This window comes from Oryx dammah, unplaced genomic scaffold, assembly GCF_014754425.2.
Source record: "Oryx dammah isolate SB20612 unplaced genomic scaffold, SCBI_Odam_1.1 HiC_scaffold_1, whole genome shotgun sequence".
NCBI lineage: Eukaryota > Metazoa > Chordata > Mammalia > Artiodactyla > Bovidae > Oryx > Oryx dammah.
This window is the reverse complement of record NW_024070185.1, coordinates 75,029,735-75,050,679: the sequence shown is the minus strand read 5'-3', so window position 1 is coordinate 75,050,679 and position 20,945 is coordinate 75,029,735. Positions and strand designations below refer to the sequence as shown.

At 42.9% G+C, this 20,945-nt stretch overlaps 1 protein-coding gene across 2 annotated transcripts in view; it reads left to right on the top strand.

Annotated features, from left to right (window-relative positions):
• The window catches only part of FRMD3 (FERM domain containing 3), a 345,545-nt gene that overhangs the window by 267,709 nt on the left and 56,891 nt on the right, over positions 1 to 20,945 (top strand). For both annotated transcript variants that reach the window (XM_040244433.1, XM_040244429.1), the window contains exon 13: positions 3,097 to 3,221. In XM_040244433.1, coding sequence (XP_040100367.1) covers positions 3,097 to 3,221 — 125 coding nt within the window. The remainder of the gene's footprint in view (positions 1 to 3,096; positions 3,222 to 20,945) is intronic.

The window sequence follows — 20,945 nt, the reverse complement described above, 5'->3', positions numbered from 1 at the left end:
AAGAGAAGATGCTCACTCTCATGTTAGCTCACTGATCTTTGCTGATGACAAGATCCTCAACTGAAACTCTATCAGCTGGCTACTTGGTGAGAATTACCTGCCCATTCCAGGCCCAGTGAAGCAGAGGGCTGTAGCTCAGAGTTCAGATTCGACTCCTTAAACCACCTGGCCATAGAGCCTCCACCAAGGGATTCCCAAAAACAGCACTCGTTCCTGAAATGAGCAACAAGCGAGGAGTCATGAATGGGTCTAATCTTGGCTTTGTGGCTGTGGTATATGTCCTGCATAAGTCAGTGTCTCAGATCATCAGTTTGTTCATCTATACAATGAGATTCATGTATCCCTCCTCGACTTCTAGGTTTTCTTATGGGCATTAAAATTATGAAGTGCAATAAAAATGAGGTGGTGATATTCTTGTTATCACTGCTCATCCAAAAATGGGATGCTAGAATCTGACAGACATGTTCACATTGAAGTCTCTTCAGATGGAGCTTTTGCTCACAGGCCAGCACTTCCTTTTGTTCCAAGGAGTGGTGGCCTTAACTCCACAAACCTTGTATTTGTTGCTCGATGTTATGCCATCATTTTTTGAAGCCACTCTTAGAACATACTTTCAGTTCCCGAAGGAAACTTCCCTTCTCAATAGAATCCTTACAGCAGTTTCACTCAGAAACTGTTCTATGGAGAATGCTCATGAGTAGGCTGCAAAGCGGGTCTGGCACTTTGGCAGAGTCTGCTGGCAGGTAGGCTCTGAGAGTGGGGGTCCACAGCACAGACACTAACCTGACAGGGAAAAGAAGAACCTCCCTAAAGGCTCGCTGCGGGTCCCTCCTGGTTGTGATCTACAGTGTGATTTCTGGAGGAGGAGAACCTTTGTCAGTTCAGCTGGCATGCATGTTCAGAGATGGATGATCCAGAATTAGTTTGTGCAAGAACAGAAAATGGGCTTTTCAGAGGTCAGAAAACTAGATAGTCTGCACACACAACATGTGCTTTGCAGAACTAAGACTGCAGTCATGAAAGCCACAGGGCCGACAGAAATCCCATGAAAATCTCAAAAAAGGAAGAAAAAAAAAAAAAGAACCCTTTACAATAAAAGAAGCCTTCGCTCCTGGTGATTTTAATCTCCCTGTTACTCCTCCCATCCTTGCTTCCCCTGTGAGGAATCCCTGCTTCCCCTCCTTTTCCTATAGACCACTGCACCTGCCAGCACGTGTCAGACATTACCTTCCCTGGGTGGTCCTTCTTGGCTCTCCCTTCACTCACAGCAGGATCAGGTGCCCCTTTCTGCTGTCCCCCTGGACCCTTGGCCATCTCCCATGAGGTGTGTGCTTTTCTACACTACGGAGTCATGGAGTGAAAACAGTGCCCAAGACCAGGGCTTTAAACGAAATGAAGTAGGATGGAAAGTAAAACATAGAGTCTCACACATAGCAAGACTACTGCTGTTACAAGAAACACTTTAGCTATGTCTTCCTGTATCTGTGTGTGCATGTGTGTGTAGAGCGTGCATGTGTGCTAAGTAGCTTCAGTAGCGTCTGACTCTTTGCGTCCCTATGGACTGTGGCCCACCAGGCTCCTCTGTCCATGGGATTCTCCAGGCAAGAACACTGAAGTGGGCTGCCATGCCCGTCTCCAGGGGATCTCCCCAACCCAGGGATCAAACCTGCATCTGTTACGTCTTCCGCATTGGCAGGCAGGTTCTTCACCACTAGCGCCACCTGGCCTGGTGTGTGTGCAGAGAGAGGATATCAAATGTATTTCTGTGATGTGAGTCTCGGTCCAAAAAGTTTGAAAATCATGGTTCTGGGGAGTGAGTAGTTTAGGATGAGGACCATGGTTCTCCAGAATGATACATAGATATCAGCTGCAAAATAAAGGATTGTAGAATGAGATAATGAAGACAAGAGCTCCATGGTTTAAGCAAGTCCTTATAAATTTCCTTTTCAACCAGTGGCAGCTTTTAACTCTAGATGCTACCAGCTTCTTCTCTGTCTGGCCCCGATGCCTAACAGAAATATCTAGGCTATTAAGGCAATCCCATCAACTAGCCTGGAGAACACCCATGCCAGTCTGAAAGGCCAACTTAATGCCAAGTTTGCTTCAGTTTCAAACTGAGCACCCCTTAACAAGATGGCAAGAGAGGTGCTAAAAGGCACATGAGAATGGATAGGTCAGTCTCTGCCTTAGAAAAGGCGGGGCTGATTAATACACCAGTAATTACAGGGCAACAAATATAACAAATTTGGGTTGTGAAAGAAGGGACGCTAGAGTGAGAAGAAAGGGGAAGAGAGAGTTAGTGGTGAAGGCAATCCAGGAGGGCTTCAAGAAGGAGACATTTGACATCGTCTTTGAAGGATGGGTTGGTGTTAGTTTGGACAGGAAATATGGAGGTGGGAAGGGTGCTGAAACACCCACCAGAGGCACCCACCTCTTTGTCAGGGCAGTGTAAATGGGCTGCCGGGCTATCCTCCAATAGTTTTGATGAGACAACCTGCACAGTTTCCTTGCCATCTGCTCCCTATTGAAGCTACCAACACACATGTTCTCCTTTCAAAAGGAGAAAGTGGAGCTGCCTTCTGTGGCTGCTTGGTGAGTAGGGTGTGAATTTGAGTGGGAATATTAAATATCAATAGTTGATGTTGGACATCCAGCAACACCAAAATAGCTCTCAGCTGTAGATGGCCTGTGCCATCTTCTGGGCAGAGTTTTTGTTTTTGTGGGTTTTGGTGGTTGTTAAATTACTTTGAGCTGTGCCCTCCATTCACTTTTCGGCATATCTAGATCGGTGATACCTTCTCCTGTGTATTTCTGCTTCCCATGTCTTTTTTCAATGCCTTGTCTTGTCGCACAGCATGTCCAAGTCTGAGGACATATGGGGAAAGATATTTTCTTTCACTGTGTTGCATTAGCACACATGGACATTAGAAGACATGTCAGGACCTTAAGGATAAAAAGGGCTGTGTGTCATCTTTAACACTGGCCTGATGCACTGTGTGAGTCTAGAGACAGGGGCCAGCTTGGGTAGTCAACTGAGATGGAGGGGCCAGTGTTCCTGATGGAAACCAGTTCCCTCTGGCTTGTATCTGTTTTCAGAACAAATATTTCTCAGAGCCGCAGCTCTCACTCCTTGAACAAGCAGCTCATCATTAACATGGAGCCCCTGCAACCCCTGCTGCCTTCCCCCAGCGAGCAGGAAGAAGAACTTCCACCAGGTGAGGGTAAGTACACTCTTTCCAAAGGCCGGCAATTGCAGGCTTACCCTGGAAGAATGAGGGAGGCATCAATCCTGGGCACCTTGGGTAATGTGTTGGGGCGGAGGTCAAAATGAGTCATAAACTGTGTTTTTAGTAAGTAAACTGTTCACATCTGGAAGGCTGTGTTATCCTGAGAGTTCTATCAGTTTCTCCCAGAGAGAGTTCACTGGTACAAAGCATTCCTAAAATTACATGTTAAAGAAGTAATGGTGTTAGACCTGTATCCAATATGGTAGCCATTACCCATGTGTGGGCTTCTCCGGTGGTGTTAGTGGCAAAGAATCCACCTGCCAATGCAGGAGATGCAAGAGACACAGGTTCGATCCCTGGGTCAGGAAGATCCTCTGGAGTAGGGAAATGGCAACTCACTCCAGTGTTCTTGCCTGGAGAGTTCCATGGACAGAGGAGCCTGGCGAGTTACAGTCCATGGGACCACAAGTCAGATGTGACTGAGCACATGTACAAGCATCCATGTGTAGCTATTTAAAACTAACATCATTACTTAAAAAATTCAGCTCCTCAGCCATATTAGCTAGATTTCCAGCACTCGGTAGCCACAAATGGCTAATGGCTACCATCTCCATCCTTCCAGAAAGTTCTACTGGCATGTTCTTGGCTATAATCACAATTATATTAGTGGTTATAAAAAATTCTTCATAAATATATCTACACTAGTCATCCCCTTTCTGCCTCAGTGCTTTTACATCCCCTTATTCCCTTTTCCACTGGGCCTTGTCTGACAGTTTTAATACAAGCTAAAATATAAAGGGTCCATTTAAGCCCCAAAGTTGTTATATTTGTAAATGATATATGTGCTTCTAGGTTTCTTTTTTTATTTGTAAGGGCTTTACTTACTTCAGGGGAGAATCTTACCCCACTGCTTGCTGCACACACCTGGTGAGGCAAATTTCACTCTCATTAATTTCAAAGTAAATTTTTAAAAATTCATATAAGATAACATTATTAGAACCACGAACCCAAACATAACAGGCTTTTTCTTAACTTTATGATGACATTTAAAATCTGGATACTGGGCAGTTTCAAGAGTGTGGGTCATTCTGTCCCCAAGAGATGAACTTCACCTGCAGTTTTAATTCAAGAATCCCTTCCTTAGGGGGAAATTCTTCAGCCCATAATAAGAACATGACTTGGCATATGACCAACCTAGACAGCATATTAAAAAGCAGAGACATTACTTTGCCAACAAAGGTCCATCTAGTCAAGGCTATGGTTTTTCCACTAGTCATGTATGGATGTGAGAGTTGGATTATAAAGAAAGCTGGGAGCCGAAGAACTGATGCTTTTGAACTGTGGTGTTGGAGAAGACTCTTAAGAGTCCCTTGGACTGCAAGGAGATCCAACCAGTCCTTCCTAAAGGAGATCAGTCCTGGGTGTTCATTGGAAGGACTGATGTTGAAGCTGAACCTCCAATACTTTGGCCACCTGATGCGAAGAGCTGACTCATTGGAAAAGACCCTGATGCTAGGAAAGATTGAGGGCAGGAGGAGAAGGGGATGACAGGATGAGATGGTTGGATGGCATCACTGACTTGATGGACATGGGTTTGGGTCAACTCTAGGGGCTGGTGATGGACAGGGAGGCCTGGTGTGCTGCGGTTCATGGGGTCACAAAGAGTCGGACATGACTAAGCGACTGAACTGAACTCAACTGGGCATGCAAATATCCATGGGGGAGGTCATAGCAACTGATTCATACTGAAGTGTAAGGGATTTTAGTAACTCTTTTCCCGAAAGGAATTTTCAGGGTTGGAATCAGGACTGGGCAACTGGATGCCACAAATTCCATGAGTAGAAGGAAAATGTACAAAATACAAAGGATGGTGGCCTCCAGAGACATCTCTATCCCCCTCTTGGACATAGCATGATAGTAATGAGAACCATTTGTTATAATTTGGCAATAAGGAGTTCATGCTCTGAGCCACAGTCAGCTCCTGGTCTTGTTTTTGCTGACTGTATAGAGCTTCTCTATCTTTGGCTGCAAAGAATATAATCAGTCTGATTTCGGTGTTGACCATCTGGTGATATCCATGTGTAGAGTCTTCTCTTGTGTTGTTGAAAGAGGGTGTTTGCTATGACCAGTACATTCTCTTGGCAAAACTCTAGTAGCCTTTGCCCTGCTTCATTCCGTATTCCAAGACCAAATTTACCTGTTACTCCAGGTGTTTCTTGACTTCCTACTTTTGCATTCCAGTCCCCTATAATGAAAAGGACATCTTTTTTGGGTGTTAGTTCTAAAAGGTCTTGTAGGTCTTCATAGAACCGTTCAACTTCAGCTTCTTCAGCATTACTGGTTGGGGCATAGACTTGGATTACTGTGATATTGAATGGTTTGCCTTGGAGACAAACAGAGATCATTCTGTCATTTTTGAGATTGCATCCAAGTACTGCATTTTGGACTCTTTTGGTGACCATAATGGCTACTCCATTTCTTCTAAGGGATTCCTGCCTGCAGTAGTAGATATAATGGTCATCTGCATTAAATTCACCCATTCCAGTCCATTTTAGTTTGCTGATTCCTAGAATGTCGACGTTCACTCTTGCCATCTCTTGTTTGACCACTTCCAATTTGCCTTGATTCATGGACCTAACATTCCAGGTTCCTATGCAATATTGCTCTTTACAGCATCAGACCTTGCTTCTATCACCAGTCACATCCACAACTGGGTATTGCTTTTGCTTTGGCTCCATCCCCTCATTCTTTCTGGAGTTATTTCTCCACTGATCTCCAGTAGCATATTGGGCACCTACCAACCTGGGGAGTTCCTCTTTCAGTATCCTGTCATTTTGCCTTTTCATACTGTTCATGGGGTTCTCAAGGCAAGAATACTGAAGTGGTTTGCCATTCCCTTCTCCAGTGGACCATATTCTGTCAGACCTCTCCACCATGACCCGCCCATCTTGAGTGGCCCCACAGGCCATGGCTTAGTTTTACTGAGTTAGACCAGGCTGTGGTCCATATGATTAGATTGACTAGTTTTCTGTGATTATGGTTTCAGTGTGTCTGCCCTCTGATGCCCTCTCGCAACACTTACCATCTTACTTGGGTTTCTCTTACCTTGGACGTGGGGTATCTCTTCACGGCTGCTCCAGCAAAGCACAGTCGCTGCTCCTTACCTTAGACGAGAGGTATCTCCTCACCTCTGCCCTTCCTGACCTTGAACGTGGAGTGGCTCCTCTCGGCTATGCCCACGCAGCCACCACTCCCTGGACATGGGGTAGCTCCTCCCGGCTGCCACCCCTGACCTCGGACCTGGGGTAGCTCCTCTCTTTGGAAGGAATGATGCTAAAGCTGAAACTCCAGTACTTTGGCCACCTCATGCGAGGAGTTGATCCATTGGAAAAGACTCTGATGCTGGGAGGGATTGGGGGCAGGAGCAGAAGGGGACGACAGAGGATCAGATGGCTGGATGGCATCACCGACTCAATGGACATGTGTTTGAGTGAACTCCAGGAGTTAGTGATCAACAGGGAGGCCTGGCGTGCTGCAATTCATGGGGTCGCAAAGAGTCAGACACGACTGAGTGACTGAACTGAACTGAACTGATTTGTTATAATGGCCTTTATGCTCTGTCTCAACAATTCACTCTGTAAACTCTGTGCTAAATTAATGTTCTTAGCCCAAGGATCCCGGGATCCATGTTACTGGTCTACATTTTTCTGTGCCTTCTCTGTCTTTGTATGTTTCCAAAAGCACAATAAAAGCAGCTTTTGTTTCTGATCACCAGTGATTTTTCAGGGCTTCCTCCTATATGCCTGGAAGATTGTTTGGAGTGGAAATCACTTTTTCTGGACATCAGGATTAGCTTAAGATTGAATGAAGGAAGATGTGGCTAAGGGAGAAGAGGAGGAGAGAAAAGATAATCCAAGCTTGGGATTGTGATTTTGCATCGTCTGTAGACATGGAAGTCTAGATGGGAATAAGGTTGAAAGAGCAGTTACCATGGAGAGTATTGAAACCAGACTATTGATGCCATCAGAATGCCCCAGATGTAAGGGGGAGCTTGGGTAAGCTTTCCCCTGGACCCTTAATTACATTTACTTAGAAACTTCCATTTTGCTTTATTTTCTATAGTGAAGTTCCATTGCTAAATACTAACCTTGTCATTAACATTACAACTGTGTGGGCAAGAGACATGCATTATGAAAAGTGAAAGTGAAGTCATGTCCAACTCTTTGCCACTCCATGGACTGTAGCCTGCTTGGCTCCTCTGTCCGTGGGATTTTCCAGGCAAGGGTACTGGAGTGGGTTTTCATTTATTAGATATTTATAGAGCTATTTTGGATTTTTCATGAGAGACAGCTATCAGTGTGACTTTACAGAAATTCTTTCACCAGCTGTAAAGTCACACTGATAGGTATCTCTCATGAAAAATCCAAAATAGCTCTGTAAATATCTAATAAAATTCTCTTTTCTAGAAGAACTTTTGCCTTATGGAGCATCTTTGTGGGTTTTGAAACTAAGCAAATCATAGTAACTTCCAACATATAGAATCAACTCAAAAGGGAAAGAAGTAGAAACAACAATATTGTTCAATGTCCAGCAGATAGAAGGAACTCCCCAATCTAGAGTAGAGAGCAAAATTGTCTTCAGTTCAATTCAGTTGCTCAGTCGTGTCTGACTCTTTGCGACCCCATGAATCACAGCACGCCAGGCCTCCCTGTCCATCACCAACTCCCGGAGTTCACCCAGACTCACGTCCATCAAGTCAGTGAGGCCATCCAGCCATCTCATCCTCTGTTGTCCCCTTCTCCTCCTGCCCCCAATCCCTCCCAGCATCAAAGTCTTTTCCAATGAGTCAACTCTTCACATGAGGTGGCCAAAGTACTGGAGTTTCAGCTTTAGCATCAGTCCTCCCAATGGACTGGTTGGATCTCCTTGCAGTCCAAGGGACTCTCAAGAGTCTTCTCCAACACCACAGTTCAAAAGCATCAATTCTTCGGCACTCAGCTTTCTTCACAGTCCAACTTTCACATCCATACATGACCACAGGAAAAACCATAGCCTTGAGTAGATGGACCTTAGTCAGCAAAGTAATGTCTCTGCTTCTGAATATGCTATCTAGGTTGGTCATAACTTTTCTTCCAAGGAGTAAGTGTCTTTTAATTTCATGGCTGCAGTCACCATCTGCAGTGATTTTGGAGCCCCCCAAAATAAAGGCTGACACTGTTTCCACTGTTTCCCCATCTATTTCCCATGAAGTGATGGTACTGTGAAATTCAAAGTTATAATTCCCACAGGGAACATAGCTGTGTTCTTGATACCTTTATATTTTAGTTATTATTTTTGAGTCATATCCTGCTTCCCATGTCTTGTCTTTGAGTATCAGGTAGTGGAATTTAGATATTCCATAGGGATAAGTACATAATTTAATAGATTCAAGTATCTCTGATATATAAAGAGAAGAGAGGCAGAGAATACAGCTTTCAACAAAGGTGCCTCCACCTTTGTGGATGGGCTCTCTTTCTGGGCAGATACAGTGTAATGAATTTAGTTTTATCCTTGTATTGTGATATTTTAGCACTTTTTATGTCTCAGCAAGAGCCAAACCAAGCAGCAAAGGCATGCTGAGGAGCACAAGCATTCAGTAATTGTGGCCCACAGGCTTAGTTGCTCTGTGGCATGTGGGATTTTCCTGGACCAGGGATCAAATTGGTGTCCCCTGCTTTGCAAGGTGGATTCTTAACCACTGGACCACCAGGGAAGTCCTGACAGTCTCTGTTTTTCCTGGAACTTCAAGATTCCCAAAGATAGCTGGGGAGAACACTGTTCCCAGATGAGCTCAGCGGTGTTCTGGGTGAGAACATGTTACCCCAAGCCACTCAAACGACAGCTGGAGGATCAGCTGTGAGGCTGGCTGTGTCTGAGTAGAGAAAAAACAAAATCAGTTCCTAGGCATCACTAAGCAACAGAAACGTTTTCAGTGTCACCCCAAAGTTGCTTGGTTACAGGATCCCAGTAGATTAGTGCTGTGGAAAGCTTGAGATGAATAGAGCAAAGCATTTGAAAAGTACCCCTCGGAGTTTATGAAAATTTCCAAAGAAGAAAAAATTCAGAGTGGGCATTTTTCTAGGTGAAAATGATATTTTCACATGAATAAGGTCCCCACAGTGCAGGTAGCAAAATGCTTTCATGTTTTAGTAAAGTGTATTTTTCATTAAGGAAAAAGATTATGGTAGAGAAGGGGAATGCATTGCTGTCCACCAGAGCGATGGTCCAAGTTGGCATAGTTCAACAGGCAGGAAACCATGCTTTCATCTTCTTGATAGATACAACTAATAAGAATAGAAAATGTTTGACACCCTCTTGCTGGCAACAACAGAAGCACAGTGGAGACACCAAGGTTTCCATAAAGGAGTGCCTTGCGAGTAGCAATGTGGTTGGTTTGATGGTGGCTTAAACCTGCATTCGCATATGATTGAGAAAAGTATCTATATCACAGAATAGATGGGAATTAAGTAGATGGTAAAACTTATTCTCCCAAGCCACCCCTTAGCTCTGTTCCTGGTGTGTTTGTGTGTGTAAATGCACATGTATGACATGGATGTGACTGTGTGTGGGCAGAGGGGGAAGTGGGGTGTTTTAAGGGTTATTTACAGTGTTTAGCCCTAACCATAAGTGATTTAAGTTGGCACCGTTGAAATTCTAAAAAATCTATATGTGAACCTGTGAAGGCATTTTGAGCATATAAAAATGTACAGTTCTCAGCCATCAAGCATGCCATGCTCGTGACCACCCCACTCCACCCTAACACTTAAAAGGTGACCCACGGGGCCAACTGTGTTCTCTATGTACAGGTCTTTCTGTACCACGCCAGGCAGAGCCTCACATATACTACACAGTTGTTCCAATCCCATCACTGCTGGAATGTCTAACAGCCCAAGGCTGCCATGGTTACACTGCCTTTACTGAGTCTGGTCTCCTCCCTGCTTATCTGATAGGAAACTTCCTCTCCCTCTTTTGTTCCTTTATAGAGTTCCCTGGCCAGGGCTGAAACAGATTTCCTCAGTGTGTTAGTGTCTTTCCATGCCATTTCCCACCGTGTCCTAAGTAATTTCTTCCTTTTGGCTTAGGGTATATATCAGGATGTGTACTGTGAGTGATGCAATTGTCTATCAGAAATTTCTTTTATGTTTCATCGAACACCAGGAACTGTTTATAAATCCAATGGGCTCACCTTTCCCCTTATAGGTAGTGCTACCTGGTGATAGCAGATGAGTTAGCACAGGCTCTTGTCCCTGCCATTGGATTTGGGGTTTACTGTTTGTTTGTATTTTCTTATTATAAAACTAATCCATCATCTTCTAGAAAATCTGGACAGTACAAAAAGGCATAAATAAGCAGAAAAAAATTACCTCCCAGATTGTCCCACCTCCTAGAGGCAATCAATGTGTTAACAGTTTTCTTCCATATCCATTTTAATGCCATTTCAGTCATCCTGTGTGTGCAGTGTTTAAAATTCCTGCTTTGTTTGCTTAATGTTGAAAGCATAAGTGCATGAAAATGTATCATAATTTGAACTATAGGTCAAACAATGAATTGGGAGCATACTTAATTCAAACGTGGACAAATGGGTTAACATCCTGAATTAGAACTCACACAAAATACTGTTTTAAGCATCTTTTTGGCATTGCACAGGTTTGGACTCTCCCAAACTTTTCCATGTTATGGCCCCAGTCTCCCACTGCTAATAAGCAGAGAGCAGCCAAGCCTGCTTCCACAGGAGTTAGGAGCCTCAGCAGAGCAGAGGTCAGCTTCTGGTTTTATTTATAACTGCAGAGCCAAATTTCAGAATTCCTTATCACATTTTTTGAATTTGAGAAGTTTGGGTCGGCAACTCCTCTAGGGTATGAAATGCCGAGAGCAACTCAGGGGAAGAAATAAAAGCCTGAGCGAGCTCTGCATATTCACTTTTGCAAGCTCTTCAAGGCTTCCACCCTCCCCACTTTGTGCTTTTCTTTGGAGTTTCTGTCATCTTTGAAACTTTGCTTTCTGGTATCTTCTGATGAATTACGTACTCATAAGTTCATTTCACTTGAAAGAGAGCTTTGAAATTTGAAGTGTTTACATTGCTGGAAGGAAGCTAAATGCTTGGTTCCTGAGGCAATTTAAGTGTTTTTATCTTGCCAGGATTTTGTATTTTTACATCATACGATGCCAACAGTGTGTGCATCACCTCAGTTCTGTAGTTGGCTAAATCCCTTAAATCGTTCATTTTAAGACATATCCTACTCCTTGGCATAAACACAGCAGGGCTGTAGATAGCTGTTCTGTTTCTGCACTAATGCCTTGCAGCAGAGAGAAACACAAGCTCTGGTCTTGGCTCATCCACCTTTGGGAGCCGCATATTCTTCGGCTCTAAGACAAGAAGATAAGACTTGAGCACCACTCAAATGATTCCTAGCTCTAAATTCTTCAGTTCTTTTGCCTAATGTCAAGGTCAAATTCCCGGACTGTGGTTTGAGGTCTTTCACAATGAGAATGGGAACTTGGAGACAGAAACACTTTTCATAGTTTTTAGAGGTTAGAAGGAATCTTAAGGATGTTCTAGCCCAGGCGTTGGTAAACTGACTGGTAGTCCATGGTCTCTTTTTTGGGGAATCTACAGATGAGAAAACCCAGAGAGAGGACACAGTTTGCTCAAAATCACAGAGCTAGGTATGTCTGGGTTTGGGGTCAGGTTCTGATTACCAGATTCCTGGCTTGAGTGTCTTGCATGACATCAAACACATCTAAAACAGTTCGACTTCTTGTGAAAACAGATCCATTAACTAGGGAACTGCATTTAGTTTTCAATCATATCAAATAAATTATCAAAAGAGACATCTTACTCTATGTAAGTGTAGGGAACTTGTGTGAGTGGTAAGAAGAGCTGCTGCATACTCAAGGCAGGGTTTGAGCGTTTGGTTCAGTCACAGCCTGCCAGGACCCAATGTCTCCTCAGAAATGTCCAACCCACTGGGAGCATCGCCTCCCCGAGGCCCCCATGGTAGAAAGGCTGTGGACAGAGGTGCCGACCAAACAGAATTCCTGATAGAGCCGGGCTGCAGGGCAAACAGCCTTCGTGCAGGAAGGCTGTCTCCCTCTGGGAATCATGTTCTGATTTTTAAAGCTGAATCTGTTAAATAAAGAATAACTCACTCCAGGCCTAGTTCTAATTACTCGTTGTCTTGTGCTGAGAATCTTTGTCTTATTAGTGAAAGCAATTCAGTTCAGAGCTTCCCACATCACCGCTCCCGCTCAGGTTGGCTCTTGGCTGCTGCACGTAAGTATTAATAATTAATTGCTTTAAAGGCTTCAGCTAGGGTAAAAAAAAATATCAGTCAAGTGTCTCAGGAAGTAATTCGGTCGCGCTCCTTGAGGGTTGGGACGTGAGCCAGGCAAGAGCGTCAGCGTGCGCAGCTGTGACAGCCAGTGTGGTCTGTGACAGGCAAGATGTCCTGCTCTGGCATTTGGACAAGAAAACACTCCCACCACCATCTCTAAGAAACCGCAGGAGAAGAAAAGTGAAGATATTGCTAAGCCATTGTCATTAGAAAGCCGAGGCTATAATTTTCTGGATTCCATAGTCAGCATGGGATTCTATTTTCTCATGCTTTTATTAGAGGATTGGTAGTGAGTGTTAAGTAAATGCGCTTTATGATACCCGGGCTGACATGAAGGCAGCAGCTCACAGAATCCCCCTTCCTCACTTCCTCTTCTGTTAAGACCTGATGCCAATTATGTGAAAGAAAGTGTTGGGCAATACAGGATAGTTCCACTCTTTTAGCTAGGTCTGGGACAGTATGGGCAGGGTTCAGCAAAGAGGCTCTGGTTAGTTGGCACAAGACTGGATGTTGGGCATGTCCACTGGGGTGCATCAAGGCCATCTGCAAAGTAGGGCAGCCTTCCTCTTGGTTTGGCTGATGGAGAACTGGAGGCCTTGGAGCCATAGCTCCCAGACCGTGGGTTTCCCCAGTGGCCCACTAGGGTGGAGGAAATGACTATTCAGACTTCTGGGGATTTAGCTTTTATCACCTCCTCAAACAGTTTCTCTTGTGTAGATTTTATAAAGGTTATAATACATCAAGAGAGCTGTACACAGGACTTCCCTGGTGGTCCAGTGGTTAAGAATCCACCTTGCAGTGCGAAGGTCATGGGTTTGATCCGTGGTCTGGGAAGATCCCACATGCCATGGGGCAACTAAGCCTGTGAGCCACAATTACTGAAGCCCACACGTCTAAAGCCCATGCTCCATAAGAGAAGCCACCGCAAAGTGCACCGCAACTAGAGAGAGAATAGCCCCCCTTCCACAACTAGAAAACTCCATGCAGCAACGAAGACCCAGCACGGCCAGAAATAAATAAATAATTTTTTAAAGAATTGACAGCTGTACATGTATCTGATTTATAAATACTCATTTTTTTCTTAAGTATGAGCAAACATATTCCCCAAAAAATAGGTTTGGCTATAGCTGCTCTAGATCTTACTGACGAGTCCACCAAGAATAAAATGAAGGGCTTGTTTTTGAAACTCTGAAAGCCCTGTTCATGCCAAAACTGCAGATTCCTAAAATAGATGCGAGATCTATCTGCTCTAGTTACAGTGGTGACATGCCATTTTACATACTTTCAGTCTTCCACGCTAGTAAACCAGGGTGAGTCACCCAAGCACAGTCTAGACTTTAGCCAAGCTCTTGGGTAGATGCTGTGTCACTCTTGCTGAATTGTTCTGCAGGTGCCCAGAGTTCCCAGTTTACATGAGTGCTGGACTCTACTTTCTTTTTGTCGCTGTTATTGTTTCAACATCCTTCACATTCTTTTTTAAAAATTTATTTTACTGAAGTATAGTTGATTTACAGTGTTGCTAATTTCTGCTGTACAGCAAGGTTATTCATTTATATATATATTATTTTTCATATTTTTCCCGTTCTGGTTTAGTACAGGACATTGATTATAGTTCCCTGTGCTATACAGTAGAACCTTGTTGTTTATTCATTTTACATATAATAGTTTCCATCTGCTAATCTCAAACTCCCAATACATCCTGCCCTCCACTGCAAATCTATTCTCTATGTCTGTGAGCCTGTTTTGTAGGTAGGTTCATTTGTGCCATATTTCAGATTCCACATATAACTGATATCATATGGTATTTGTCTTTCTTTGTCTGACTTATTTCACTTAGTATGCTAATCCCTAGGCTAATCCATGTTGCTGCAAATGGAATTATTTCATTCTTTTTTATGGCCAAATAGTATTCCATTACATTTACATTTACATTACATTACATTTACATATGTACCACATCTTCTTTATCCATTCATCTGTTGATGGACAGTTAGCTTGTTTCCATGTCTTCACTGTTATGAATAGTGCTGCTATAAGTATATGGGTGTGTGCATCTTTTCAAATGATATTTTTGTTCAGATATATGCCCAGGAGTGAGATGGACTCTACTTTCTGAGTGTATGCAGGACACAGCCTTAGTGGGGATCCTCTGGTAGTAGAAAGAGCATTGGATAGAGATTTTAGAGGGCTGGAGTTCATTCATTCACTTGATAAGTATTTACTTCTTCTCTGGAACATGCTGGACACTAGCAGTACCTGGATCTTATTTCCTCTTTTAAAAACAAGGTGAGATGGCTTCTAAGTTTCCTCCACACTCTGTCCTTCACTGTTGCTTTCCCACATTCCTGCTCTTCTTAATGACGTTTTTGGATCATTCATCATTACCTCAGAAAAGAAAAAGTATAAATATCTTTTTAAATGTGGTTAATGAAACAGTAAGCATGTGGCACAATGATCTATAAAAGCAGGGTTACATTTTTTTTTCTTTTTTTGTAAATTGTAAACTTCCAGCATGAAATTGAAAATTAATAGCAACTAGCTTAAAAGGGAATATAAAATGAGCACTTCCTCACTTAAAAGAGCCCTCACATTCTTTAATGTCTCCTCCTAGAAAAGTCCAATTTGAAAATTTTTAACCCCCCAATCTCCACTTCAGCACACAAAAAAATTTTAAATGGGTCAATGCTCTGGCTGAAAGAGAAATAAATACGGTTATGAGGATGACCCACATGATAACCTGAACACAGACTGGATTTTGCCATTAAAGGAAGGAGTATCCATGTTAGAAAAAAGAAAACGGCTCTTGTGATCTCTGGGTTCGTCAGTTCCTGCCTGAGCCCCTCTGCTACAGCTGTGTGATTTGGTCTCTAAATGCAGGCTTAGCTCCACCCCTGACTCCAGGGCCAATCCCACCCTACTCTGCGAGGGGGTGAATCTGATGAAGCCAGCTCTGTGGCATAGGATGTGAGTCTTGCTTTCTCTTTTACCCTGCCTGGTCTTCTCCTAGTCCATATGCCAGCCTTGCTCTCTTCCTTAGTCCCGGCCCTGGTGGTAGTTTTGGTGGTAGCCCTGGTAGACTATGCCTCCAGGGCCTTGACAGCCCGTCTCCCTGGGGCTGGACCATACTTTGCTGGTAGACAGCCTGCATGCAGCTCCCGTCCTGTCTCACGTCTCTCAGGGCAATCTTCTGTTCCCCAGAACACTTTTCCCAGCCCTGGCCCCATCTTGAGTAGATGGGTCTGATTTTAAATGCCCGTCTTCTCTGGTTAATCTTCTCCCACTGGCCAGTGCTGTGTCATGAAATACAAAATTGTCAGATCCATCAGCAAAATCCTATTCACTTTCAAATACACCCGGGAATCATGGCCTCCGCATCATGCTGGCTGCAGGCACTCTTGTTTCCCTCAGGAGATAACAATAGCTCTGCTTCTTCACTGGCCTCTTGCCCCCACCCATGTTTTCCACACAGCAGCCAGGGTGATTTTTCATAAGTGGAACTCATATCTAGTTAGGTTCAAATCTGAGCTCTTCACTTTGGCCTCTGAGGTTCATGCCTGGCTCTCTACCCACCCTTAGACCATTTTCTACCGCTTTCCTCTTGACTCTCTGTGTTCCTACCACGCTGGTTCTCTTAGTTTGTGGCCACCACAGGGTCTTTGAACAGCTGATATATCTACCTAGAAGGGCGTCTCCTTTGATCTTTGCATGATTGGCTGTTTCTTTAAGTCTTACCTCAAGTTTCAGCTCCCTGGAAACCCTAAGTACCCAATTCTGAGTGGTTCTCTAAACCTAAGAGAGAACCAGTTGTTCTCTCTTATGCCACCACCCTGTTTGATTTTCATCAGAGTGTTTAGCACTTTTAAGCACTTTCTAATTTATTTATTTGTCCTCCTGTTTGTTGACTGTCTTCCTTAACTAAAACATCAGCTCCATGATAGCAAAAACTTTGCCTGCCTTATCCCCACATTATACCCACCACTTAGAGATGTTCTGATACACAGTAGGAGCTAAATTAATGCTTGCCAAATTAGTGAACAAATGAATGAATGAATTCTAAATGCAGCTAGGAAAGCCTTTGTTTATGTAAAAGAAAGTCTATAAGGAGAATGATTTCCTAGGATTAGGGTTTGCCAGAAGTCAAACATGTTTTGTTCTGTTTTTGTTTTTAATCTGAAATCAAAAGTCATAGTATATATAGTCATTGTAAAAAATTTGGAAAATACAGAAGCCACAAATCCAAAATTTAAAAGGAATCTGAAATCCCCTATGTTCAAACTATGGTATTCTTAGTTTTTGTTCAGTCACTAAGTCATATCCAACTCTTTGTGACGCCATGGACTGCATAACACCAGGCTTCCCTGTCCTTCACTATATCCTGGAGTGTGCTCAAATTCACGTCCATTGAGTCAGTGATGCTGTCTAACCATCTCATCCTCTGCCTCCCTCTTTTCCTTTTGCCTTCAGTCTTTCCCATTATCAGGGTCTTTTCCCATTAGTCGGCTCTTCACATCAGGTGGCAAAGTATTGGCACTTCAGCTTCAGCATCAGTCCTTCCAATGAATATTCAGGGTTGATTTCCTTTAGGATGGACTGGTTTGATCTCCTTGCTGTCCAAAGGACTCTCAAGAGTTTTCTCCAGTACCACAGTTCAAAAGCATCAGTTCTTTGGTGCTCAGCCTTCTTTATGGTCCAATTCTCACATCTGTACATGACTACTAGAAAAACCAAGAAGCAAGAACTAAAATCCTACAGTCTTCAGAATGAAAACCACAGCCACAGAAAGCTAATCAAAATGATCACGTGGATTACAGCCTTGTGTAACTCAATGAAGCTATGAGCAGGGCCACCCATGACAGACAGGTCATGGTGGAGAGTTCTGACTATACATGGTCCGCTGGAGAAGGGAATGGCAAACCATTCAAGTATTCTTGCCTTGAGAACCCCATGAACAGTATGAAAAGTCAAAAATAATTGTGGTATGAATGTATATAATCCATTTATATATTTTTAATAAATATCAGAATACACTAGATATACTGTTTTGTAATCTCTTTTTCACTTAAAATATAACATATCTCTGTGACATTAAATAGTCCCCTACAATTTTAATTTTTTATTTATCTTTATTAAATTATAGTTGCTTTACAATGTTGGGTTAGTGTCTACTGTACAGCAAAGTGAATCAGCTATACATATGCGTATATCCCCTCTTTTTTTTGAATTTTCTTCCCATTTAGGTCACCACAGAGCATTGAGTAGAGCTCTCTGTTCATATTAGTTATCTATCTTATAAGACAGTAGTGGATGTATGACAATCTCAATCCAAATTCATCCCACTCCTCCTTCCCCCTTGGTATCCATACTTTTGTTCTCTATGTCTGTGTCTCTGTTGCTGCTTTGCAAATAAATTCATCTGTGTCATTTTCTAGATTCCACATATAAGCGATATTATACAATACTCATTTTTCTCTTTCTGACATATACAAAAATAAACTCAAAATGGATTAAAGACCCAAATGTAAGGCCAGACACTGTAAAACTCTTAGAGGAAAACATAGGCAGAACACTCCATGACATAAATCATAGCAAAACCTTTTTTCAACTCACCTCCTAGAGTAATGAAAATAAAAACAAACAAATGGGACCTAATTAAACTTAAAGCTTTTACACAGCAAAGGAAACCATAAACAAGACAAAAAGACAGCCCTCAGAATGGGAGAAAATATTTGCAAATAAAGCAAATGCAAGGGATTAATCTCCAAACTATACAAACAACTCATCCAGCTCAATATCAAAAAAATAAACAGCCCAATCAATGGGCAAAAGACCTAAATAGACATTTCTGCCAAGAAGACATACAGATGGTCAACAAATGCATGAAAAGATGCTCAACGTCACTAATTATTAGAGAAATGCACATCAAAACTACAACAAGGCACCACCTCACACTGGTCAGAATGGCCATCATAAAAAAACAAACAATAAATGCTGGAAAGGATATGGAGAAAAGGGAACCCTCCTACACTGTTGATGGGTATGTAAACTGGCACAGCCACTATGGAAAACAGTTTGGAGGTTCCCTAAAAAACTAAAAATAGAACTACCATATGATTCAGCAATCCCAACCCTGGGCATATATCTGAAGAAAACCACGGTTCAAAAGATACATGCACCCCAGTGTTCCCTGCAGTATTATTCACAATAGCCAGGACATAGAAGCAACCTAAATGTCCATAAACATAGGAATGGATGAAAAAGATGTGGTACATATATTCAAAGGAATATTACTCAGCCATAAAAAGGAACAAAACTGTGCCATTTGCAGAGACATGGATGGACCTAGAGACTATCACGCAGAGTGAAGGAAGGCACAATTTTAAGATATGTACTTTATTAATCACATAAATATACAAAAGTATCTTTCATTCTCCTACCTCCCACCAAATTAAATATATGAATGTCTCTTATTGTAGCTTTACAAAACTGTAAAGTGGTTTAGAGTGGCTAGACATTTTTCTTGCATTTTTTGGCCTTTTGTGTTTCTCATCTTGAGCATATAATTAAAATGCAAGGGAGAGAGGCTCCAGGCTGCTGTGTTGGGTAAAGGACTGAGACTTGATGCCTCTAGCTCCTTGGTTACAGAGCAGCAACATAAGGAGTCTGTAGTTCCAGAAGAGCCTGGATTTTTCCCAACAGAGAGACACAGATGCCTGATTCTTAATACCATTTGTAAAGCTGTTGGGAAATATGGAAAAAAATAGAGCTCCATTTATTAATGTAGCCCAATTCAATTTCCTCTACTCAGACAAAAATGGTTTATCTGTAATGGTGACTTGTGCCTGGAGGGAGTGAAATAATACAGCAGAAGTGATGAGAAAACAAACTCACCTTGTACAGAGGCAAAGGAAATAGACTCTTGGTTGAGAGTCCTAAACAGACTGAAGGCAGCTGTGCTAACTGGGGCCAGTAAGGACAGCATTAGCACCTGTTTCTTCCAGGAAAACCTATGTTGGCATGTGATGAAACTGCACTGTGCATAAATTGCCTTGATACATCTAAGTTATGGAACATCTCAAAATTTTAAGTCCTGGGTTTGACCAGGATAGGGGGAAAGCTCTTCATTTATATTGAAGGAAAAATCTGAATTATAGGTCATCTTAGTCAGAGAGATGGCTTAAATTCTTCTCCAGGGAAATTCCTCATACATTTTTTCGAAGAATGCATTATAGCTGTGAAATTCCTAGTCCCTATCCAATGTCTGTGGGAGATTTTCACCTGGTTTCATGTATGGAGAGCTCTGGAAGGTTTCCTTCATGTTACCACCATCCTATAGAGGACAGCTATAGGTATTCAGGCCATATCTTTATTCACAGGGTTTTAAGTGTGCCATGGGCCAGTGAATGAGAGGGGAATGGACAACTCTGCATCTGCACGATTGATGGGTGGCTTGTTGGGTGATGACACCCATGGGGCACCTTGTTGCTGTCAACGAATGCTACCTGATCCTTGCAGATTAGGGATCTTATCTCACACTCTCCTCTACTTGTGACCCCTTCGGTTTTCCTTTTACTTAGAGTATGGCTCCTTTTGTGCAGTTCGCAGTTGGGGGAGGTCTGTCTGTCTTGGAGAATGGTTTGTGAGATTTACAGTTACGTCTTTGTGGTGGTTGTTTTATTGTTGGGTGGGTTAATTTTGCTATCTGGGCTGAGGATCAAGAAAAGGCTTCCGGGACTTTTGTGAGCATGGGTGAATTAATCAATTAGTTATTTTAAAACATTATCTTAACCACCATTGGAAGACAGTAAAGCTTGCTTTTCACTGGTGTTTGGAAATAGAGACCACTGAACTTGGAATAAGGAGACAGGATTCAAGATGCAGTGTTTTCACTAATGAGAGTGACCTTGACCTTCTCTCTGTTTCTCTCGGATTAGCTTCCTTGTATTAGTGCTCAGCCCCACGCTGCCACCCTGCACTCTCCTCTGCTTGTTGGCCACCTCTACTTGGATGCCATGTAATAGCTCACAGCTAACCCATCAAACTTAATGGGCTTATAACTACCCTCGTGTTCTCTTCCTTCCTCAAATCCCAGTCTCCAAATTGCCCCTGCTCTGATTTGGTGAATGACAGAATATCCATGAAGTTGCCCCAGCCAAAGACCCAGAAGCCATCCCTGCCTTGATACCTCTCCCATGCCCGCATCGACTCGGCCACCCCTGTCAAGTCCATCCCAGGGGTAACTGACATTGCCCCAACTCTTCAGCCTGCTGTTACATCTTCATTCCAGGAGTCCATCCCACGGGTAACTGACGTTGTCCCAACTCTTCAGCCGGCTGTTACATCTTCA